This window comes from Gracilinanus agilis, chromosome 3 (genome assembly GCF_016433145.1).
Source record: "Gracilinanus agilis isolate LMUSP501 chromosome 3, AgileGrace, whole genome shotgun sequence".
NCBI classification, from domain to species: Eukaryota; Metazoa; Chordata; class Mammalia; order Didelphimorphia; family Didelphidae; genus Gracilinanus; species Gracilinanus agilis.
Window position 1 is genome coordinate 355436394 of NC_058132.1, and position 25673 is coordinate 355462066.

The 25673-nt window shown below is 36.1% G+C and overlaps 1 protein-coding gene across 1 annotated transcript in view; it reads left to right on the forward strand.

Moving 5' to 3' along the window:
- SLC9C1 (solute carrier family 9 member C1) overlaps positions 1-25673 on the forward strand; it is a 79048-nt gene that overhangs the window by 26237 nt on the left and 27138 nt on the right. Inside the window, exons 11-19 of the mRNA XM_044669185.1 lie at positions 2905-3071; positions 3850-3972; positions 5972-6069; positions 8421-8540; positions 11675-11870; positions 16203-16388; positions 17290-17439; positions 19141-19192; positions 24799-24982. Coding sequence (XP_044525120.1) covers positions 2905-3071; positions 3850-3972; positions 5972-6069; positions 8421-8540; positions 11675-11870; positions 16203-16388; positions 17290-17439; positions 19141-19192; positions 24799-24982 — 1276 coding nt within the window. The remainder of the gene's footprint in view (positions 1-2904; positions 3072-3849; positions 3973-5971; positions 6070-8420; positions 8541-11674; positions 11871-16202; positions 16389-17289; positions 17440-19140; positions 19193-24798; positions 24983-25673) is intronic.

The following is a 25673-nucleotide window of genomic DNA, read 5'->3' on the forward strand; positions in this document are numbered from 1 at the left end:
TTGAGGATCATTATTTACATTTGTGACCCATTAGGATATATCTTCAGTAATTATCATTAACAGTTTCAAAAATTACCCTAACAGTTTTTGGCTGAGCCAGCTAATTGGAATAAGAAGCTGAAAAGAGACTGGGAAAGATGGCAGTGGGAAGGATGATGTTTATTATCTCCAGCTTTTCTTTAATGCTATACACTGTCAGTCAGGGAGCTTACATGCTGTGAATACAAACAATACCACAGAACTTACTTAAGATTATGCTAATACATGTTTTGTATAAGTGGCTGACAGCGAGTCTAGCAGAACCCATAGGTTTTATACCAACTCTAGGGGCTGTTATTGTGTCAATCTGCCAAGGAATTCGGGCTTTGAAGAAAGTATTTGAACATGTTTGGGGACAACCAAAGGAAGATAGCAAGGAACTAATACACACATAAAAGATCAGATCAAACAGCTCATTGAGATAAATAAGAAGATAAGAGAGGGACAAGAACTAGACTCTCACACAATATTACAACTGGAAGAAATTGGACAACAATAAATGGGTGCATGCACAGTCAAATCTAAGAGTAATACTGAGTCAGTAAAAAATAATGAACCACAGGCAACTGTATCTTTATATCCAATCACAGACAGAACTGTTTTGCAACTGAACTCTGGGATGGTTCATGTGAAAAGTTATAAAGCTTTCACTGGAAATGATCTGGAAATTCTATGCAGGAGATTTCCCAAGTTTTATTTGCAACCACACAAGTGTATAAAGGAGATGAAAAGAGTGTTTGAATTGTACAATCCATCATTTCAAGACACTGAATTCTTTTGACTGAATTTTTCTCACCCAGTGAGAAAAACAAATTTCTGGAGGAAACACAAACAAATCAAAATCTAACTTCATGGCCAACAGCACATAAAGATTTGGAATTAAGCTCCCATGTTAATATGTAATACTTAATTAGATGCAGGAATGATCTCCTGGGGGCGTTGCATTTACATGCAAAGCAACCAAATTTTGGGGGGAAGTTTGAGAAACTGAGGCGGGCTGAGGATGAACATCTCATTGTTTACCTAGATAGACTGGTGGATTCAGCTGAAATAGTGCTTCAGTAAAGAGATGTCCAAGCCCTGGCATTTTTAGAACATATTAGACAGCAATTTATCAAAAGATCGGGGGGCAGCTGGGTAGCTCAGTGGAGTGAGAGTCAGGCCTAGAGACAGGAGGTCCTAGGTTCAAACCCGGCCTCAGCCACTTCCCAGCTGTGTGACCCTGGGCAAGTCACTTGACCCCCATTGCCCACCCTTACCAATCTTCCACCTATGAGACAATACACCGAAGTACAAGGGTTTAAAAAAATAAAAAATAAAATATCTGCTGTGCCAATTCAAAATTACTTTAGATAGAATTGTCCTCAGTGAGAAAGCCTTACCATTGAAGACATTTGTCAACATGCAACATATGTACATGGCTCCAGAGAGAAAGAACTTAAAACAGCTAGAGATAATGAGGCAGAAAAAGACACATTAATAGCAGATTTGAAAGACAATTGAAGGAGGTCAAGAAGGATTTAGGTAGGGGGCAGCTGGGTAGCTCAGTGGATTGAGAGCCAGGACTAGAGATGGGAGGTCCTAGGTTCAAATATGACCTCAGATACTTCTCAGCTGTGTGACACTGGGCAAGTCACTTGACCCCCATTGCCTAGCCCTTACCACTCTTCTGCCTCAATACACAGTATTGACTCCAAGACAGAAGGTAAAGGTTTTTATTTAAAAAAAAAAAAAAGAAGGATTTAGGTAGAACTGATTAGCTGTATTCGCCAATCAGCTGATTCTTTAGTTCTAGCTATAATACCAAACAACTGTCAGAAAGTTATCCATCTATCAAGAGTAAGAAGATTCAACACATTTCTTACTGACTCCAAATGCACTTGGGGTTGACCCATTAGGATCAATACCCCAAGAAATGATCTTACATTTACATTTGTGACCCATTAGGATCAATACCCTAAGAAATGATCTTAATAGTATAGGAAATTATCCTAACAAGTGTTGCTTTCTATATATAGCCTTTCATGATACCCCCAGCCCTACTTGATACAGTACCCCCCAAATGTATGCATACATACACATAAACACACACACAAACATATATATGTTCTACATAAACATACATGGACATCTTGCTTCCTCTCAGTAGAATGTAAGCTCTTGAAGCAGAGAGCGTTTTCCTTTTGTCTTTGTACCACAAGAGCTTAGAGCAATAAGGTTGAAGTGAAGGGAATGAAACAGAAGTTAGAACAAAAGGAGCTTTTATTTTGGCAAATGGCAATTCTGTATTCTGTGTATTCTGTGTGTAATTAGAATCTGTTACCTTAAAAACTACAATTCCCAGCATCCCACATTCCATCTCACATTACATGCTGATGCAGGGAGGATATAAATTTAGTGTAGCCCTGCCTTTCTTGCTCTTCCTGTGATACTTTTTGATAGAGGTGGTGTGAGATGAGTGGCAGGAGAATCAACTCACGTGGTCTTATATTTTGCTAGAAAATTACTTTTTTTATTCCTTCAAGTGATTATTAATAAACTTTATAAAATATAATACTTGGATTATTAGATATTAATTTAAACCCTACAACTCTATACTCTTACTGAAAACAAAGGAGTATGTGTAATTGTATCCTCAAGCATTCTGACCTTGATTTTCATTCCTTCAAATGGAAGAAAATATGGAAGCAAAATCATGAATTGCTAAGTAGCTCCCACCATAAAACTGGCTGATTTGAGTCTCAGTTTTCATTTCCATTCATATTTCTTATCAAGATATTAAAAGTAGAATGAATGGAAACCATATAAATATATATAGGGAGGCTGAGGCTTTCACGTTTTAAAGACTCATTGTTTGTTTGATAGGTCTCCGTGACATTACATTAACACAGCGCAAGTCACTCTATTACACTGTTCAACATTTTCAAGAAATAATCAAGGCTTCAGCTTCTGCATTAAAATTTGACAGAGATCTTGCCAATGCAGATTGGAACTTGGTTGACAAAAAAATCATGTTTACAAATCCATATAAGGTGAGCAGTTGATCTATATTATCTTCTATACAGAGTATGAAGTGATTAACCTCAAGTAAATATAATTAATGTAATGAGTACAGATTCATGACTCTTGATCATTGGAATCAGTAGGCAAGTTGCAATGTTTCCTCTAGTGCTTAGCAAAAAAGTAAGAGTCAAGGTGGGAAACTATAAATAGGAATTAATCAACAAATATAGAATGGGTTCCAACCCCTATGACCTTCAAATGAAATATTATTTGTAATATACTATGTAAATGCTAATTTCCATCATTATCAATATGGATGAGATGGGGTGGAAATACTTTGTGTTCCAGTGTTAGCTAGAGAAGAGATATGAGGTGGAAAAGTATTCCAAAGATGGTATGGAAATACTCTCATGATCTTTAAATAGTGATTCACACTCCAGTGGAAATAAGTCAAAACCAATACATCTACTTATGAATAAGTTCAACTACAGTTCAGGGAAACTGGCAATGAGAAGAAAACTCTTGGGGTGCCTGGGCCTCAGAATATAGTTCAGAAAAATAATTGGTTCCCTGAAACCAAATCCTTATGGGCTATCTATAAAGCAGGCCATTACCTATCTATTTTGCCTGTTTATGGAGAATTTTGGACATCCAGATGATTTGCTTAGTTCAGGAAATCATAACTTTGATATCAGGTGAAAGATTTGTTTTTTCTTCATTATCTATCCTTTGTAAAAAAGAGTGTGTTTGCTAATTATTTGACATACATATTATATTTATGGTAGCATATTTCATTTTCATAATTAGTTGAAGCCAGAAGAAGAACGACGGAACCTCAAATGTCCAGATTGTAACAAGGAAATAAGAGAGGCCACCATTAATACTGAAATCATGGAACTGGCAAGAATACGTCTCTTATCAGCACAAATAGTTTGTATTTTGATCTATTCTTTCTATTCATTTTTAAAATTTTCTAACCACCTACTTGAGCTAATCTTTTTTAATTAATTAATTAGCCAATTAATTAATTTTTTAGAATATTTTTCCCATCGTCACATGATTCATGTTCTTTCCCTCCCTTTCTCCCGCCCCACTCCTGTAGCCAACGAGCAAATCATTGATCAAGACCTATTACAATATTATTAATATTTGTAGTAGGGTGATTGTTTAGAGTCTATATCCCTATCAACCCATGTGTTCAAGCAGTTGTTTTTCTTCTGTGTTTCTACTCTATTTGGGCTAATCTTGATTTATATTCAACTCAATGTCCCTTTCCATGGTGTCTCCATAAAGAAAGAAAGCACAACGTTAAACAATTTTCTGATCATAGCAGACATGTGGGTAGTGTCAAAATGACTAAGACAATTTTCAAACTGGATTCTTAGCAACTCTAGGTCCAGGATTATATTTGAAATGTATCTGCTGTAGCATGCTGTCTCTTCCTGACTGATGAATTTGCTTAATGTAGTTGGTCTGCATAAAAACAAAGACCCATAAAATATGCCCTCAAACATAGTGCTATAATAGTAGCATAAAGCCTTTCAAAGGTATTTTTTCAAGGTCATTAGATAGTATGCATTTCGTATCTATAGATTAGAGTTACATTTTATGGGGAAGGGAGGTAAAACAGCTTTACTGGTATGACTAAACCAATCTAATCCAAACAAACCAGTATTTATTAAGTACCTATTATATTCAAAACATTGAGGATAATGGTCAAACCTTAAACTCTGCTCTGTGTTTGGTGGTGGTGGTGGTGGGCATGTGAAGACTTCCCCTGGTGGAAGGGATGGATGAGAATAATTTGTTCCAACCTCCATGAAGGCAGCTGAAGCTGGTACTGTGGAGCACTTAGATCTCAGTTAGATATCAAAAAAGCCAGACATTCACAACATCCCAAGCCATCACCAATGGTCTTGACTTTTATTTTGCTACTGGACTTCAATGACTCTGGAAGAGAGATTATAACTTTGTACAACTCCTGCCTCACTTAAATCCAATTCACTCAAGACAAGTCAAGACATCACCCCATGATGTCATTGGTCCTCTTCCAGTAAGATGGATAACAATTGTTATGTTCAAGGCACTGACCTAGGTATGGAGGGGCTATATGAAGATAAAATGAAAGGCAGACCCTTCCTCCAATGAATTTCCATTTTTTTATTGGGGGAAGGGTAAAAATGTAACATGGAAACAGAAAAGCATAAACCCAATAATTTAAGAAGGGAAAAAAGACACTAACAGGGAGAAACCAAAAGAGTTAGTAGCAGATAGTTGGGACTTTGTTCTCTGACTTATTTCCTGATACTTTTTCCCTTCTTTTATAACAGTGATTCCCAAAGTGGGCGCCACCGCCCCCTGGTGGGTGCTGCAGTGATCCAGGGGGGTGGTGATGGCCACAAGTACATTTGGGGGTGGTGAATAGTTTAGGTCAATAAATAGTTTCATAATTTTAAAGTTCAATGTTAACACCTTTCTTTACTATATTTTACAAAAATGGTGGAAACATTAATACATATATCTTTCCTATTAATTGCTATTAAAATTAAAAAAAATTATTTCCAGGGGGCACTAAGTAATATTTTTAATGGAAAGGGGGCGGTAGGCCAAAAAAGTTTGGGAACCACTGCTTTATAATATTCTATCTCACACATGATTTCATGTGCCACATAGTCAATGAGAGTGGATGTATGGGAAGTACGTATTTAGAAAATTTCAGGAGTGCTGAGTTACTGGCCTGCATGCAAATTCAAAGTATTCTACATGATTTCACTGTTTGAATTCTATATGAAGGCCAAAATGTAGCCCCCACATCCCAAAAATGTTTCATCACTTAATATTAATGCATGCAAAATTATTTTCCCTGCAAAAAGGAAAGTATGTCATCTTTATGGCCCTTATAATAATTAATTTCATTATTTCTTTAAAGGCAAGCTATGAGAGGCAATACATACATGAGATTTTGTCCCAAGGTGCAGTCAAAGTGTTGGTGGGCGCTGCGGGGAGTTTTGGCGATAAAAAAGGAGAGTAAGTGTGTATTTAATGCTTTCATATATTCATTCATTAATTCAACAAATATTTCTTAGGAGTCCACGCCATTCTTGGGACTATATTAGACACTGATGATACAAAGACAAAATAAAATAATAGATCTTACTCTAATGAAGCTTAAATTCTATTGGGGCAATTTATTCCATTAAATCTAATAAACATTGATTAAGGACCTACTGTGGCATAAAGATGGTATTGTGGATAGAGTGCAGAGTACAGTGACCCGGAGTCAGGAAGATTCATCTTCCTGAATTGAAATTTGGCCTCAGTCATTTATTAGTTGTCGAACCATGGGCAAGTCACTCAACCCTGTTTACCCTGGTTTCCTCATCTATAAAATGAACTGGGGAAGGAAATGGCAAACCAATCTAGGATCCTTGCCAAGAAAACCCCAAATAGGGTCATGAAGAGTAGAATGTAACTGAACAACTACAAAGGGGCTACTATGTGTCAGGCACTGTGCTAAGTGCTGAGGATATAATTAATAAATGGAAATCTAGTCCTTGCCCTTGAAAGGCTTACAATCAAAGGAGGGTAGAGACAACACACACAAAAAAAGTAGGAAACAGAGTACTACTGCCTGAGGAGGTCATTGTGTTCTGTGAAGTTGAGAAGAATAGAGCAGTAGATACAAAGTGTACTGAGCTATCTGCCTTCCTATAACATCTAGTGTAAAGTTAAGACATGCTAAGTTAATTGATGAATAGGAAAAAGCGAGTAGGCAATCAGCTAGAATTTAGGCTTTGAACAGATGTTATATTAAATAGGTCGTGTGTGTGTGTGTGTGTGTGTGTGTGTGTGTGTGTCTGTGTGTGTGTGTACACATAATTTTTGTAGGGGAGAGGCATGGTCAAACTTAAGAATATTAATTTCTTAGGAATATGGAGGTTCATCTGGAGAGGGCAGCCAGAGACTATTGCAAGGGATGATGTTCAAAAGACAAGTGATGAGGTCCTGATTTAGGGTGGAGGTTGCATGAATTGAGAAATTTTTAATAAAAATTTATTGTTTCTTTTATGAGAAAAATACCAGCCATCATACCCTTAGCTCTTTTCCCTTTATTCTTTTTATTTTTGAGCTTAATGAACATCAAATAATACTTTTACACATAACAGAAAAAGAAGATTGTACATGAAACTGTAGGTCTTTATTATATACAATTTTTTTCTTTTAAAGTACATATAAGTTTAACCTACAGCTTTCAAAGCTGTTTTGCTTATCAATATTTCTTTTAGTTCTCTTCTCAGCATTGTTAAAAAAAAACAATTTTCCTTTCTTTTTTTTCTTCTTTTTCCACACTCTCTTTCTTTTTTCTATTTCTATGCCCCTTTACCTTCCCACTCAGTGCTGGTGGGAAAAAAAAAAGAAAAGAGAAAAACAAAGCTCTTTTGACCTATAAAGTATAGTTCAATGATGGGCAAACTATGCCCCTGGGCCAGATGCAGCCCCTTGAAATGTTCTATCCTGCCATGACATTATTCCTAATCTGACGAATACAATGATTAGGATACAATACAATGAAACTTCGAAAGAGTTGCCTTAGAAACAGACTGACAGATAAGCATTTCCTTTCCTTTGGCCCCCTCTTTAAAAAATTTGCCCATTACTGGTATAGTTAATCAAAGCAAATTCCTTCATTGCCACTTCTTGGATATTTAAGGCTTCTATGGACTTGAACAAGTCAGGAGTTCTTCCATCTTTTCAGCAAAAATGCTCATGCTTTATTGGTGACACATATCCAAAAGGCTCTACAAACTGTACTTGTCAAATGGAAAATTTAGGCTACTTTTTTTCCCAGCCATTTTCCTCCTGACTCTTTCACTGTCCCTCAAGATCATCTAGTACAGTGATGGGTAAATGTTTTAAAGAGGGGGCCAAAGGAAAGTTAGTGCTCATTTGTCAGTCTGTTTCTAAGGCAACTCTTTCGAAGTTTCATTGTATTGTATCCTACTCATTGTATTCCTCAGATTAGGGATAATGTCCTGCAGCCGGATAGAATATTTCAGGGGGCTGCATCTGGTCCTTGGGCCCCTCACTAATCTAGTATAATCGATTTAGTGAGGAAATAAGACTTATTTTTTTTAAACCCTTAACTTCTGTGTATTGACTCATAGGTGGAAGAGTGGTAAGGGTGGGCAATGGGGGTCAAGTGACTTGCCCAGGGTCACACAGCTGGGAAGTGTCTGAGGCCAGCTTTGAACCTAGGACCTCCTGTCTCTAGGTCTGACTCTTAATCCACTGAGCTACCCAGCTACCCCTAAAATTTATTTTCTGATGGACTTATGCCAGAATTACATTTGAAATTTTTACTTTCCTTTTTCTTTCAGATTTATGAGTTTTCAGACAATACGGGCTTATGCTGAAAAAAAGAAAATTTTTAATTTTATGAGGAAAATATTACTTAATTGGGTTTATAACACTAGAAAAGAAAAAGGAGTGCCATCAAAGTAAGTGCTATATAATTCTAATGTAAATGTAACTACATTTATGCAAAATTTTCCAAGTTTTCAAGATCTGATCCTTTAGTAAAAGTATAATAATACAGACTAGTAATTATTAGAGACAACTATGTCTTTAATAATAATTCTCATTTTCACAATGCAGTAGAATTGACAAAGTGCCCTTTTTTGCAGTTGTATGAGGAGTTAGATGGTGGGAGCAATCTAGACAGTAAATATGGTTACCCTTATAGTAATTATTAACACTCAAATTTGAACTCAGTTTTCTGGGCTCCAAATCCTGCATTCTTTCCACTATTTCATATAGCCTCCTGAAATGGAAACAAACTAAAAGTCTTTGTAAACTCAACTACTTTGCTCCAAAAGTTTTTAATAATTGTTTGGATTGGTATTGGGGACAGAGCTCTAGCTATTAGTTTATGCCCCTTCTCATTAAATTGTTTCCTTAATGCTTCCACTTAAAAAATGAAAAACTACAGAAGGATGGCTAAAAGTAACTCCTTGGTCTATCAGTTTGCTAATTGTGAACCATAGTTACAGGCTAAGTCTAAAACATCAAGCTAATGAATGGCATTTTTATTTTTCATTCATATAAGCATCATACTTTTATGTTTTCATTTAGCATGTTAGTTTATTGCCTGTCCATTCTGTCTGATTTTTAATCCATCTATTTTTAAGAAAAAAAAATTTTTAAATCACTGCAAAATACATTACAGTCTCTGCTTAGCCTGAGGCCTATGGTTTTAAAACCATTTTGATAGTATATTTTACTATAAGTGATTTCCTTTGTAATCTTGTGTATTTTAAAACATTATTCTGAGTCAATAGGCTTTTACCAGACAATAAAAGGGTCCTTAAAACAAATAAGAACAAAGTTAAGAACCTATGCTCTAAGAAAGATGAGACATGTTTTGTAATGTAAATGTGTCAACACTAGCTTGCAGGTACAACAGAGAGGCAAGAATCACTGTCAGCAAGCATTTATTGAGCATCTATTATGGGCCAGGCATTGGGCTAATCACTGGGGAAAGAAAGGAAGAAATCAGTTCTTGCTCCCAAGGAGTTTATAGTCCAATGGAGGAGACAACAATGGAGGAGAAATGACCACAGAGGAAAAAAAGCTATATACAGAGTAAAGTAGAGATTATCAACAGAGGGAAGGTACTAGCATTAAGGAGGATTAGGAAAGGTTTCTTGAAAGGGTGGAACTTTAGTTGTGACTAAAAGAAGCCAGAGAAGCCAGGAGATAAATGAGGGAGAAAATTCCAGGCATGAGGGTCAGCTAGTGAAATATTCACCAAGTAGGGAAAATTGATTTTTTTATGAGAGAACTAGCAAGGAGGTTAGTTCTCAGGATATGTTAGGATGTGTAAGATATAAGAAAACTGGCAAGGTTGGAAAGTGATCAGGTTATGAAGGGCTTTGAATGCCAAACAGGATTTTACATATTTGATGTTAGAAGTTATTAGGGTGCAACTGGACATTATTGAACAAGGGATTGATCTGGTCAGACCTGTTCTTTAGGAAGATTAATTTCATAACTGAGTGGAGGATGGACTAGAATGAAGTAAAGACTTGAGATAAGAAGACCAATCAGTAGACTAGTAGAATATTACAATAAATCCAAGCAACAGGTGGTGGGAGCCTGGACCATGGTGGTGGCAGTGGCAGAGGAGAAAAGGGAGCATAAATGAGAGATATGAAGGTAAAAGTAGCTGGATTTGGTAACAGATTGGATATGAGTGATGAGAGCAAGGAACTGAGGATGACAACAATGTTTTGAAACTGAGTGACTAGAAGTTTGAAAGGGTTTCGGTTTTTGGGGAAAAGATAATGAATTCAGTTTAATATGTCCATAGGACATCCAGTTCAAGATGTCCAAAAGGCAAATTAGAGATGCAAGTCTGGAGGTCAGGATTGAAATAAGTAGGCTTGAGAATCATTTGTATAGAGATCGTAGTTGAATACATGATAATGGATCAGACCACCAAATGAAATATATTAATATTTCTCTAGCAAAGGAGATTGGCTGAGAAAAAAAGTGATCATAGGGATTAGGGAATTTAAGATAGAATCCAGAAGCTAGGAGAGAAGAGTATCAATAAAAGAGGATCAATAGTGTCCAAAGAAGCAGAGAGGTCAAAAAGGATCAAGAATGAGAAAAGGCAATTACATTTGGCAAATAAGATTTTATTATTAATTTTGGAAGATAGTTGTTTTAGTTGAACAATGAGGTCAGAAGTGAGACAGTAGAGAAAGAACTAAGAAGAGAATGAAAGGAAGAGCATTAGAGACATAGATTGTAGAAGATCTCAAGGAGTTTGATCACAAAAAGGAGGAAAGATAGGGGGAAATAGCTTTTGAGGATGGATGGATTGAAGGGAGAGTTTTTTGAGGGTGGGAAAGATCTGAGTATATGGAAGCAGGGGTGAAGCAGCCAGGAGACAGAGAGAGGGGAGATGATAGAGTGGGTGATCTGATGGAAAAGGTGGCATGGAAAGGGTCACTTGGGCAAGCAGAAGGATTTGTTTTGGTAAGGAAAAAGGCCACCCCTTCATATGAGACAAGAGAAGGAGGAGATAGTGGCAAAATACATGTGAGTGATATGAGATGAGAAGAGGGAGCTCTAAGCAAGGACCAACAGGAAATATTTACCAAAATGGGGGGGGATAAAATTGTCACTCAGAAGTCCAAACTGAATATGGGCAGTATTCAAGGATTCCCCCAAAATACAAGAAATCAAAAGTATGGGTAGAACCTATGAGTACAAGGGAAGGGTTTAAGCCAAACATAAGGAAACTAGGAAGGAAATGGATTTGAGAGTAGGATGCCTCAAACTGCACCCCAAGACCAAAAGTGCATGGATGTTGCCACACAATAGTACAAATGGGATATAACTTTTGACCCTAGAATAAAGGTTTTTATCTTCATTTTAAACTGCCTTTTTGGTATAGTCAGATAAGGACTAGAAGTTCTTCGCTATTTTCTTATATAAAAGTAGGATTATACAGGTGCAGATGATGGCAAGGGAATTAGATTCTCTGGTAGGTCCTTACATGTCTGACAAAAAGCATAAGTATATAATAATGATAATTTTTTTTCTAAAAACTTTTTTTAAACAGAATTCCAATTCTTTTATTTTGTCATAAGATTGTATTTAATGAGGAATTTAGATCCAGTGTATATCTTATAATCATATTGAATATGGCTCCTCTTCTAATTTCTTGGATACCCAAATTATATGACATTTACAAGAAAGAAGTCAGGACTGTAAACCATATGTTCCTTTCGTTTTACATAATAGAGAGCATACTTAAGGTAATAGCCATCTGTTGTCCATCTGTATGTGTGTGTGTGTATGTGTATGTGATTTTAGATACATAAAAAATTCCCAAACTTGGTTTTGTCATACCACTTAGTATTACTCATGCCTTGAATGATATCAAAAATTCTTCCTTAAATATCAGTAAAAAATTAATGTTAATTTATGTACTTCAATAAAGAGTAAGTGTTCAGACATTTACAATTTTTTTTGCCTGTTTTTGGAAAAATGGAATTCCAACTCCATCAGTTTCTTTTATGATGGTGGATAGTCTTTTTCATCTTGAGTTTTAGTTTAGTTACATTTATAAATGAAACTAGAAATGTAATCATATTTTAATTTTTATATGATAAGATTGAAGCTAAAAAAATATAGTGAAATTACATTTGATGTTTGAGAGATACAAATGCAGTTTGAGGTATTATTGGTGTGGGGAAAACCATTCAGGCTAAAAGAATTCATAATCCTTAAATTAGAAGCGAAAGACTATTTCTAGTTACCTCTTGCTGGCTTTGTGAACTTAGGAAAAATATTTGAAAGTATCCCATTTGCTTGATAGAGCTTTTATGAGGATTAATAGAAATACCGTACATGTAAGCATCTCCAGCACCTATCAGAGAGCCTAATAAAATACTTGTTAATTGAGTAATAAATTGAAAAATATATTTCAATTGCAAGATCTATAATCTTATAGCNTATTTCTAGTTACCTCTTGCTGGCTTTGTGAACTTAGGAAAAATATTTGAAAGTATCCCATTTGCTTGATAGAACTTTTCTGAGGATTAATAGAAATACCGTACATGTAAGCATCTGCACCACCTATCAGAGAGCCTAATAAAATACTTGTTGATTGAGTAATAAATTGAAAAATATATTTCAATTGCAAGATCTATAATTGTATAGCTTTAATTATATTTAATATTTTATTATTTTTAATCATTTTTATTAATTAATTAAATGTTTAATATTTAGTATGGAATGACATATTTTTAATTATATTTAAACATATTTAATTATATTAAGGATGATTATGATGATGATAATAATCATCCTTAATATAATTAAAGCTATAAGATTATAGATCTAGACATTGTAAGGATTCTTTAGGGGTTATCCAGGCCAAATCCTTCATTTTGCAGAAGGGATATCTGCCACTCAGACAATAGAAGAGATTTTTTAAAAGTCACTGAGATAATAAACAATAAAGCTAGAATTTGACCACAAACACTATGATTCCAAATCCAGTACTTTTTCCCAGAAGTAGCAGAGGATCAAAGATGTCCTCTTTTTAGATCGTACTCCAATGCTCCCTGGTAGATTTAAATGTAATGCTGGTCTCTCAAAGGCAATTCTAGTTAAGTTATAGTTTTGGCAGATCCTACCAAATTGGAGGGGCAGCTAGATGGCATAGTGGATAGATCACTGGACCTGGAGGCAGGAAGATGTGAGTTCAGATTTGACTTCAAAAACTATATGACACATGGCAAGTCAATTAACCTTGTTTGCCTCAATTTCCTCATCTATAAAAATGAGCTGGAGAAGGAAACCACTCCAGGATCTTTGCCAAGAAAACCCCAAATGGGATCAGACATGAATGAACACCACCACTACCACCACCACCAAACTGGAAAAGATTTAAATATTAATATTGAACTATCATCTGAGAACCAGCTTAGGTAAATTCAGACAGGCTAGGCATAAGGTTAGTCTTGAAACAATGATGTTTTGGGCTATGACAAGTCATGAATACATCCACTAAGATAGGGAGGGAATAGAGTCTTTGTTGATGGAGGGAGTACCTACACCAAGGAAATAATGGATCTTTAGAAGTATTTAGTTATTATTAAGGTACAAAGATGATGGAGGCACAAATTTGAAAACAAACTACAAACAGATGCAATCTTCCAAAGTTATTTTGTAAGTTGAATACATGTTATTTGAATAATCATTCACCTGGAAGAACAGGATTTAGAAGTTTTAAAATATTTTGTTAATGGTTAAGTCATTTCAGACTCTTTGTGGCCTCATTTGGGATTTTCTTGGCAGAGATACTAGAGTGGTTTGCAATTTCCTTCTCTTGCTCAGTTTATAGATGAATACCTGAGGCAGAGTTAAGTGATTTGCCTAGGGTAGCACAACTAGTAGGTGTCCAAGGCCAAATTTGAACTCAAGAAGATAAATCTTCCTGATTCCAAGCCCAGAACCTAATGCTCTCTGCCACCTAGATGCCCCTTTAAAATATGTACATATATATGTATGAAAATAAGTGTTGAGTTATTATTTTTAAGAAGAAAACAGAATTTTGTCACCTTGGAAAGAGTGTTAGAATTTTCATTAGGATATCTATGTTCGTTTCCTAGTTCTATTGCAGACCAGCAATTTGATTCTGGCCAAGTTCAACTTACTAGCAACAGTTTCCTCATCTGTAAAATGAGGGGTTAAAATCAAGACAATTTAAATTTCTTTCTAACGCTATAAGCTTCTAATAGTATATGGTTGAAACACGCTTTCTTAGCATGCTTGTAATATTCTAAAATCATTTTGGGGGGCAGCTGGGTAGCTCAGTGGATTGAGAGCCAGGCCTAGAGATGGGAGGCCCTAGGTTCAAATCTGGCCTCAGACACTTCCCAGCTGTGTGACCCTGGGCAAGTCACTTAACCCCCATTGCCTAGCCCTTACCACTCTTCTGCCTTGGAGCCAATACATAGTATTGACTCCAAGATGGAAGGTAAGGGTTTTAAAAAAAAATTTGTTACAAATTAGTATATCACTTTTAAATGTGTATATGGTGTGTATTTTATTGTGGCATAGGCCATCTCTTACATTTTCTTCGGAGAAGAGAAGAATACGGTAATAACAAGTAAATAATATCATAGCTGACATTGATGAAGCCTTTTCTGTTTTAGAAAGTGCTGAGTTGAATTAAATTGGAAATGTGCTTAAGAGAGCATAGGTCCTAAATTTCCCAACTCTTTTTAAGTTTTACCCAAAAAGAATACATTCCTGCAAGAATTTATTTCATATTTGATTAGGACCTTCTTCTACTTGTAATCTATTCATTTGGCAATGAAGTTTCCCTGACAACTTGGACTAAAGTAGAAGAAAGATTTTCTTAGTTTTTGGTCCAAGACCATTTGAAACATTGAAATTGAACCAGTCATATACCTAGTAAGAGATTGTGTGACATACAAAAAAAAAAAAAGGCAATTTTGTCTTTTATAAGTTTAAAATATATGTGTATACATTTGAAATTAGGACTAATTTATTCCTTTTGTCAGAGTTCTAAGTCAACATTCTCTAAATTGTCGAATGGATAAGTACAGAGTTCCTCTAGCAATTCTCATGTCCATGGAAGGCAAGAGAAAACAGAAAAGTCCAGAAATGTGAAACTTAATACTTGTAAAAATATATTTTTCACATGAAAAATTGCCTGAAAAGGATTGCAGAGTCTGTGCTGCTATATACAAATATGAAAAGCTCAATATATCTGTTTCATGATTAGAATAAACCTAAATGAGAACCTTGTGCTCAAGGGAGCATGTATTTGTAGGTTCTAAATGAAGAGAACAGATACAAAAATATCCTTAGACTATATTAGACAATATGAAATAGAATATTTTATAATTATCTGCTTCCTTCCTTGGTCTTGTCTGATGTGTAGAAACCCATTCAAGAAAGTCACAAATGTGTCAGTACAATCTTCCACTTTGTTTTTGTTAGTTAAATATGACCAAGAAGCAAGCACTCTGTGTGTCTCTTTAGAGAGCTGAATGAATGGAGGGAGGAGAGAGTCAATATAGTGACTTGGGATCAGGAGGACCAGGGTTTAAGGTCTACCTTGGACACTTCCTAGCTATGTGATCATGAACAAGACTGATAATTTGAGCAAAAGACACCCTCATCAGGAATCACCCAGATAATTACATTAAACCTTTGCTTTATCTCTCTGGTAGTGGTGATAGAAGTAAAGGGTCTACAGATGTGACTTTATCACTGTAGGGAAATCTGAATGTCAAACTCTTTCCACTAATGTGTGTCCGAAACTCCTCCATAACTCAGCCTTAGAGAGTGTTCTGACTCTATACTTTTCTACCAGAAAAAAAGAACTCTTAAGGACACAGGTCTATTGGCTGGTAAACAGCTAGACTTTCCATCATTCTTCCATTTTCTTCCTCTGGTGCTCCCACTGTCCATGTGTGTCTTTGTGTTGTGAGACAGATGTGTGGGACACTTCCTGTTCAGTGAAAAATCTGTCTGAAAATTATTTTCTTGTGGTCAGTCAGCTGCCAAATCAAAACTGACAAATATATGAATTTTTAATCAAACAGTTAGCAGCAATGAGAAAGGGATATTTCCAACATAACTGGAACCTCTTTGAGTTAATGATCATAATATTTGGCGTCATTGAAGAAATACTGCTGTCGACAGATGCTGTTAAGAATTCTATCTATATGTATCAAGCTGTCGTCTTTCTAAAAATTGTGAATTTACTTCGTATCTTTCGCATCTTAAAGGTAAAGAATCATCAAATCATTATATCAGAGCTGGAATACTGAGGCTTTTTAAGCAAATATGTCATATCTGATTGTCTTCCAATAAGTATATATAGTATTCAGTGCTCATCATGTGTCAGGCGCTGTGCTAAACTTTGGGGATACAAATGCAAGTAACTGAGTACAAATCTGGCCTTGTTCACTAACTAGCTATTTTAGCATGGCCAGGTCATTTAACTTCTGTCTACCTCAGTTTTTTCAACTATAAAATGGAGATAAAAATAGTACTAATTTTTCAGAGTTATTGTGATAATCATATAGGATAATATGTGTAAAATGCTTAGCACAGTGAAAGAAATATAATAGGCCCTTAATAAATGTGTTTTTCCCCCTGCCTGCCTTCAAAAGGCTTAAATTCTAATGGGAAAAAACACATTAAAAAGCCTCTGAAAAGAGTAGGGGAAAGGGGAAAGGAAGAAAAGGCACCTATTATAGGAACATGATAGAAGAAATCTGGAGCACCACCTAGAAAAAATGAAATATGGGTTGGCCAGGGCACTCTGTAGATGGAGCTAATTAGAGGGAAAGATGGCAGAAGTGGAGAATACTTCCATCGTGTGGATTCCAGAGATGTGGAAAAGCTTCAGGATGAATAGCTAGAAAATGGTAGAGACCCATAATGCAACCTGCAAGGAATGATTTATGGAAATTCTCTCCTTTATTTACTGGCAATAATGTTAAGGTTAATGGTATAGGAGGAAGACTTTGTTTTTAGGTTCCTTTTTAATATTTATACATAACCCCACATATCACTTGAGAACTCTACTAACTTTTTTAAATGTTACATTTTGTCTGTATCAATCAAATTATCTGTTAGATTAAGTAGATTTCTACATGTAATATCATTTTTCCTTATTTTCAGCTCATAACACCACTGCTCCTTCAAGTAATAGATAGACGAATGACCCATCAATTGTCATTTAGATACGCCATTTTAAAAGGATATGTCCAAGGGGAAGCAGATATAGCATGTATAATCGACAAGATTTCTAGTAGTAAATTAGTTGCTGAGGTGAGAGAAAGTATGAAAAAGTAAAAATTATATTTAATTTATTTTTCCCCTTTTCATTCTTAGACTCATCAGATGTTGAGTTAACACAAATCCTGTGTTTCTAAGCCTGCCATTAATTGTAATTAAGTAATAGAAAGGCAATGGTCTTTTATTTCAGTTACTAAGTGTATAATTAGGTGGAGTTAAACACACAACTATATACTATACGCAAGCATGTGAAGTTGGGATAAAAGAGGAAAGGGATGCTGGGAGATGTTGTCCAAGGGTTCAAGATTTTCTAATTATACATAAGTTAGCCTCTCTCCATACACCTGAGGTTTCATACCAGCTAGAAGTAAGGGTTTTTGTTCGAAATGTCAATACAATTCCCCTGTCATTATCATCTATTTAATCAAATTGCCAATCTTGTCAATTCTACTTCAATAATATCTTTCCTTTTCCTTTTCACATAGGTATCTTCTCAGTCACACACACACACACACACACACACACACACACACACACTCAAAGGACTCTCTCAGTAGCTCATTCTACACCAGAAATGGAAGAGTCTTCATAAAGGAACAATATAGGAGGATTTTAATCCCTAAAAGAGTTAAAACATTATTGCTCTGTTCTATTTAATTGAAGCTCAGACACCCTTACTTTTAGAAGCTAACATTAGTGAGATTAGAGATACAGTTTCAGAAGCATTTATGTGACACATTCAGTAGGCAAAACCAGAACATTTTAGCTTTTTTAAAACAAGGAAATCTTCATCGATTTCTTTGGAAATCACCACTAAGTCTTGTTAACTACAAGACATCCTAGGAGTTATCAAAGCTGAATCTAGAGGAAACATCTTTCTAAAGCAAAAGACATCTGAGCACTTGGGGAAGGAAGTTAGTTTTTATATCCTTTCAAGAAAAGGCTGAGTGGTGTATTAGATGCATGGCCTCTGCTCCTTCCCATCTCCAAGAGATTTTGTGTTTATTAATTCAATTCAACAAAATGCAAAGTGTGTGGAATAAGGGGGAAAGCTCTGGATTTGGAGCCAAGGTACCCAGATTCAGATTATATGTGCTATTTATTCCCTGTATGACTTTGGGCAAATGACTCAACTTCTCTGAGTCTTATCTTTTTTCTCTTCTACAATGAAGCACTTGGACTAGATGGTTTCTGAGGCCTGTTTCAATTATTGATCCAAATATCTAGGATACTATGATCATTCTGATTCTGAATCTCTAATCCTATGACCTCTGAGTCTTTCAAGCCAACTGCCTTATTTGAGGTCTATCCTATATCTACTCTTATTTTATTCTCACAATACAGGATGGGGAAAAAAATCTCATGATATCACTGGATAGTTGCCGAAGTCAACTTTCGTTTTATATATATGTGTATGTACACATATATATAATATGTTATTATATACATAATATAATCTACCTTTGTAGATTATATTATAATGTGCATATTGTCTACAAAATGGAAGAAATTTACCCCACAATCAGAGAAATACTTTTTTGTCCTTTGAGCCCCTTGGAAATGTCCCTAGTAAATATCATTGTCCCCTCTCAAGTTCTGGACCACAATACATGGGTCAGACATCATATTGCCCACATGAAAGTTTAGTCCTTAAAAAGCCCTAAGGATCCTTTACTGAGTTTTGCTTGCAGTTATATACATGAGTTGTGAATTTATCTACTTTTTGTTTGATAGGAATTACGTAAGCGTGTCTCAATGAATGCAGAACGGGCTATGAAAGAGCTAGGTAGGTAATTCTATGGCAAGTTTTACTCTAAATATGTGGTCAGTATATTACAAGCACGTTGCAAAGTCCCAGGTCTCCACAGGTTCAGAAGGAATATGGTTTTTATAATAAATCCAAATTCTGTCTGGGGCCTATGAGGGACACTGGTTTTTTCCCCTGAAAAGAATTAGTTACAGGGAAATAATCTCAATCTTCAAAGATTTTAGGCTTTTCTTGGCTTTTATTGTCTCATTCTAAATGTAATTACTTTTTAAATAAGTAGCTTTTCTAGAGTCAGCAGTAGTTTTTTTTTTTCTTAAAATCTTTACCTTCTGTTTGGAATTGATCATGAGTATTGGTTCTAAGGCAGAGGAGGGATAAGGACTAGGTAAATGGGATTAAATGACTTGCCTAGGGTCACACAGTTAGGAAATGCCTGAAATCAGATGTAAACCCAGGTCTTCCTGTCTCCAGACCTGACTTTCTATATCCACTGAGTCACCTAACTGACCCTAGAGACTTAAAACAAACAAACAAAAACGCAATTTTAAACCCTTACCTTATGTCTTAGAATTGATACTAAGTATTGGTTCCAAGGCAGAAGAGTGGTAAGGGCTAGGCAAATGGGGTTAAGTGACTTGCCCAGGGTCATACAGCTAGGAAAAGATTGGAGGCCATTTGAAACCAGGACCTTCTATCCTCAGACCTGCCCCTGTAGACTTCTTTTTCAGATAAGGAACTTGAAGGAGTGAACTAACATGATCTGGCAGAGCTCACTAGATACTAAATGATGGAATTCTGATACTGCTAAATCTATTGACATCCAATCCAATGTTCTTTGAATTATTCTGTGATGATTCTAACATTACCAGGAGAGCTTTAAAGTCCCTTCTGATTATAAAATCTTACTGATCTATGATTCCTAACTAATGTTTTAAATAGTAATATAATTAATGAATATTTCAGCTTTTTTTTTCAGACTCTTTAATTGCCATTATCTTAATCACAGCATGGTTATCTGACCACTTCATGCATAGGATTACAGGAGCATAGGCTGAGCATTAGAAGGGACCTCAGAAGCCACTCATTTAACCCCCTAGTTTTAAACCTGAGCCCTCAAAAGGTTAGAAGGCTTGCAGTAAGCTAGTCAAAGGCAGGATTTTAACCCAGGTACTCTGACTCCAGAGCCATTTTTCTTTGCATGTCAATCTCTTCCTATATTTTTGACTATGCTTTTAGGAGACTTATGATTCCAAATTCTATTGTGATACATAAACAGATCCACAATATCTTCAAACTGAGTACTTTCACCAATCATGCACATCCAAACTTATCCATGCCTTTGCATCCTGCCCATCTTTGTCCATGCTCTTCTAGTGATATTCCACAGAGGATCCACTCATTGTTCCAGAGAGGGCTAACTTTAGGTCTTTTTGTATTTGGGGGCACCAGAAGACCTCCTTGACTGTCTCTGTTTTATCCTTCATTCTCACCCCCTGACTAGTCCACCTCCAGGTATACATAACTTTAACAATATCCGTGTTATTACATGTAATAACAATTTTCAACATAGGATGTCCATAATTATGGGATCCAAATTGTTTATTTCCTCATTCTTAGAGATGGTGTGCGATCTGATGTGAATTATACTAATTGTCATTTCTAATGAAGATTTTGACATTTCTGATATTTAAAAGAATCAAAATTAAGGAAAAAAATAACATCCCTGTGACACTCACAAAATCTTAACCAAGCACAGCATTGTGCCACTCATAGGGGTGATCCAGTGTTCTCAAACACTATACCAGAGAATGACAAACTCCAATTGTTTCTACCATGCTAGAAAGTTTTGAGTGCAATCTAAATGAAAGCCTGAGTCTGTGACCCAAGGACCAGGCCCCCTGAGCACAGAGAAGCCTATCCCCACAAGTCTGGGTGATAGATTCTTTGGCCATGGTGGTCCATAAAACACACAACAACAACAACAACAACAACCTATTCTTTATGTAACAAAGGAAAAGTTGATCAAGATACCCCATATCTATTGACTTTCCACTAGTCTTATTAATGTCATCATAGAAAATAAGAAGTAAATAACAGAAACTGTGGAATTAAAGTCTTAAGTGAAATGCAAGGCTACATCTATACTCTATTAACTCTTGGGACTGACCCTCTTGGAGGTTTAATTACTTATGATCAGAGCCAGTTTTTCTCTTCTACCAGAGGTCATAGTACTCAGGAGTACTTCCTTCCTCCACTTTGGGTTTTGTTCTCTCCTGTGCACATTGTTTCCTATAGAACAAGTAGCAAGATGCCATTCCCATTGGTGGTGGTGGGGGGGGGAAGAGGAGAGAGATTCTATCTACCTCCTGAGAGGCAACTCTTTCTCAAAGACAAATTTCTTTTTCCATAAATGTCATTTTTTTCTTGACTTCCAGATATTATCTCCTCACTAAAGTAACTCTCTTTCTAATAATGTGCCTCATTTCTTTTGTTTAAAACCTCTGTTTTAGTTTCAATGAGAAGAAAAATGAACTGCAAGGACTAGTGTAATAAAAAGGAGGTGGCTATATGAGTGGGATAAGGAGGATGGAATCAGGCCAGTCTTGAGGCTATAGAACTAGGGTACGGGTGTGGAAGCAGCAGGGATCCTTCACCCAACTTGGCAGAGAGATGAGTGAAATACTCTCCTACTAATATACCCAACCTCCTTTAACTTCAGGATTCTATATCCCTGCCCTGAAAAGGAAGTAATTTCCTATTGGATAAACAATGGAGTCAAATAGGAAGGAAATATGGCACTTCCTGATTCAACTGTTAATGGTGCTGACTAGCTGTAGCCTTTAGAATGTCCAGACAGCTGTCTTTACTTGGCCTTAGATGAAAGGTAGGCAATGACTACAAGTTCTTAGGTTTAAAAGATTAATGGATTTATTTGATGATGAAATATTAGGTTAAAGGGAATTGGTAAGAGGGTGAGGTAATCGAAGAACTTTAAAACAGCAAACCTCACTAAACTAGGTTTGAGATGCTGAAGGTATTCTTGTGAAGCTGAGGATAAGCATGCCTAAGCAGATTTAAACTCTAATGTACTTCTCTGCTGACCCAGGGCTGGAAGGCCCTGGGTTAGTATGGTGTTGTCTTGTTCATCGATATATATATATATATATTCTTCTCTCTAAAGGATGGATTGATTGATTTGCCAGATGTGTTGCTAATAGTTGGCCTGCAGTGTTAGTTTATGTCTTTATGTCTTAGTTGCCTAAGCAAGCTAAACCCACATTCCACCTCCCTCCAACCCGGGTCCCAAACCCAAAGAGGTAGAAGGAAGACTGACCAAGTCAGGGGTCTGAGAGCTCTTTATATACCCTGCCTTCAAAATGTCAGGCTGGCACCAGCCCCTGTCTCATGCCAGGTTCTATATTCTAACTGAGGAACTGCCAGTTTGCCCCATGAAACATGGCTATATGATTTTACATATTACACTAGGCCTATGGTTCCCAAACTTTTTTGGCCTACCACCCCCTTTCCAGAAAAAATATTACTTAGCCCACTAGAAATTAATTTTTTAAATTATTTTAATAGCAATTAATAGGAAAGATAAATGCACCTGTGGCCATTGCCGCTCCCCCCACCCCCCGATTGTTGTAGCACCTACCAGGGGGTGGTAGTGCCCACTTTGGGAATCACTGCACTAGGCAATATGGTTAAGTGACTTGCCCCAGGTTACACAACTATGAAGTGGATAAAGCCAAATATTTGAATTTTATCCCCAAAGTTGACACTATATAAAAGTAGGACTTGTCCAAAAATAGGGGAAATATATCTCTTCACATTAAACTTGCAAAAACTAAGAAAAATAGAATATATAGTCTCTGGTGAATCTTAAGATCCTGTCTATACTTTTCTGTTGACTTATTTAAAAATTCTTTCAACTTTCTTTAGACTGGCAAATATATTTTTACTATCCAATTTTACTAATTTGCATGTTATTTATAAGTTATCTTTTAATGGAATCAAAGTCATGCTTTCAAAAAATAGGTTGAAGACATATTTAGTCAAAAGAAAAGAGAAGAGTTTTGTAGGACATGAAGGGATACAGTAGTATAGCTAATTTGTTCTATTTTGCCCTGGAGTACAGAATTAGGAATAGTGAATGGCAATTATAGGAAGATATATTTCTACTCAATATGAGGGCATATTTTCTAATAATTAGAATTGTCCAAAAATGCAATGACTTGCCTCAGAGCACAAGGAGATGATTCCGTTTCACTTGGAGTCTTCCCCAGAAAGCTAAATGACTATTCTTGGAGAAACTAGAGGTGATTTATGATTGTTGGAATCTATTCAACGGCTTCTTAGGTCTGAGAGGCACACAGTTTAGGTGAAAAAGAATGAAGCAGATACTGGAGGCTGTCCATTAGCTCATGGCTGCTCCAAAAAGCCTCTGAGCTTTTTTTCTTTATATAATTTTCAAAAGAATAATTTCTCACAAAGCATAATGGAGTTTTACAACTATGCAGACATGCCAAAGTTACAGAATTACATCATGATTGGTATATGGTTTTACAAAGTTTTCTCCCATGAAGATTAAGGCCTGATGAGAAACTTTTCAAGGTTAAAAATGAGCCTCATTTTATCTAAAGTAGAATTTTGCCTGAGCCTGTCACTCTGTGACCTTGGGATGTCTGGAGCAGTAAGAGAGATATGCCCAATTACCATTAAAACAATGCCCAATAATGGGCGGTAAGGGGAAAGGGGAGGCTCTGAGAAACTAGGATTAAGTTTAGGCCTATAGGAGAGGGAAGAAAGGCATGAGATTATAACTGAAGAATTAGTTAATAAAGGAAAGAATGTGCAGAAACTGTAAACCTGGAAGGAAGGAGCTGAGGTCAGAGGGCCAGATCTGAGTAAATAGCCTCTATTAAGTAGCCACAGAGGTACAGACTAATAGGAGAATACAGGTAGAGGCACCAACTAGGCATAGAAAACAGGGGTTATTTTCAGAGATCCAGACCAAGTTGGAAAGACTAAAATGGATTATAATCTAAGTATTTAAAATGGATTCATGTTGACAAATCCAGACCAGGAAAGAAGACAAAGGAAAAATCAGAGAACAAGTATATAAGGAAGCTTTAGGGTTCAGAGTACAAACTAGACACAGTGGAAGAATCAGAGTTGAGATGATTCTATAAACAGCATCACTAGGATTCCATCACAGATCATGAGATGGAATTTTTTTTATTATTGACTCAATTTCAAGCACTCTTCTTGTGAGTATATAAAAGCTAGCAAGGATGGTTTCAGTGAGGGATGAATTTCTGCTAATATATTTGTGATGGAGACAGAGGACAGTTCTAAAAAAGATATATAGTAATCTTCCTCTTACATAAACCTGTAGAAATTTACAGCCGACTTGGGCTTTAGGAAGCTGACTGATATCCAATTATTTACCATCTCTGAAATGGGGAAGGGAAAGGAGAAAGGGAGACATTTTGGATCTTATAATTTTGGAAAATGTATGTTGAAAATTGTTATGACATGTAATTGGGAAAATAAAATATCATTGAATAAAAAAAAAGAAACAGACTGATCATGTAATAGAAACATTATCTTTTTCTTTTCAGGCTATTTAGAGTATGATCACCCAGATATTGCCATCACTATGAAAACCAAGGAGGAAATTAACAGTTTGCTCGGAATGGCGTCAGAGATTCTCAAGAACTTAAAGTCAAAAGGAATAATTAATAAAGCTGAAGTTGCTGAAATACACAAGGTAACAAGGATAATTCAACCAGTATTTATTAGATCGTAAGTTCCTTTAGTTCAGGGTCTGTCTTTTGTCTCTTTTTGTATTACTAGCATTTAGGAAAGAAGCTGACACACAGTAGGCACTTAATAAATGTGTACTGATTCATTGATTGATCATTGTTCTAGAGGCCTTAGTCTAAAAGTTGTATTTTTTCTAATTGTCTGTGAGATAAGAACAGCTGACTTTCCAGAATCCCTTGTATAGGATCATTTAGCACATTGCAGAAGTCTCTTTGCTGCCACAGTGGGTAGACCCTCTTCCATTCTTGTTTTGACAAGAATGCCTGGGTCTGTGTGTGGGGAAGTAGAACAAAAGACTACAACCAAAGGACATTCTGGGAGTACAGTTTGCATGAGACCATAGTGAGAAAGACAAGTTTAGTGACTGCGCGAAGGTGGTGTTTGGGTACCATGACAGTGCATGTCAGGGCTGGTGACAAAGAGGAAGTGACCTGAAAGTATGAGCATGGCTGAAAATGACACTCTCAATATTATTTTTTTAACATTTATTAATACTTATTTTTTGAATAGTTAACATGGTTACATAATTCATGCTCTTACTTCCCCTTTCCCCCCATGGCTGATGTGTATTTCCACTGGTTTTAACATGTGCCATTGATCAAGATCTATTTCCAAATTGTTGATAGTTGCATTGGTGTGGTAGTTTCGAGTCTACATCCCCAATCATGTC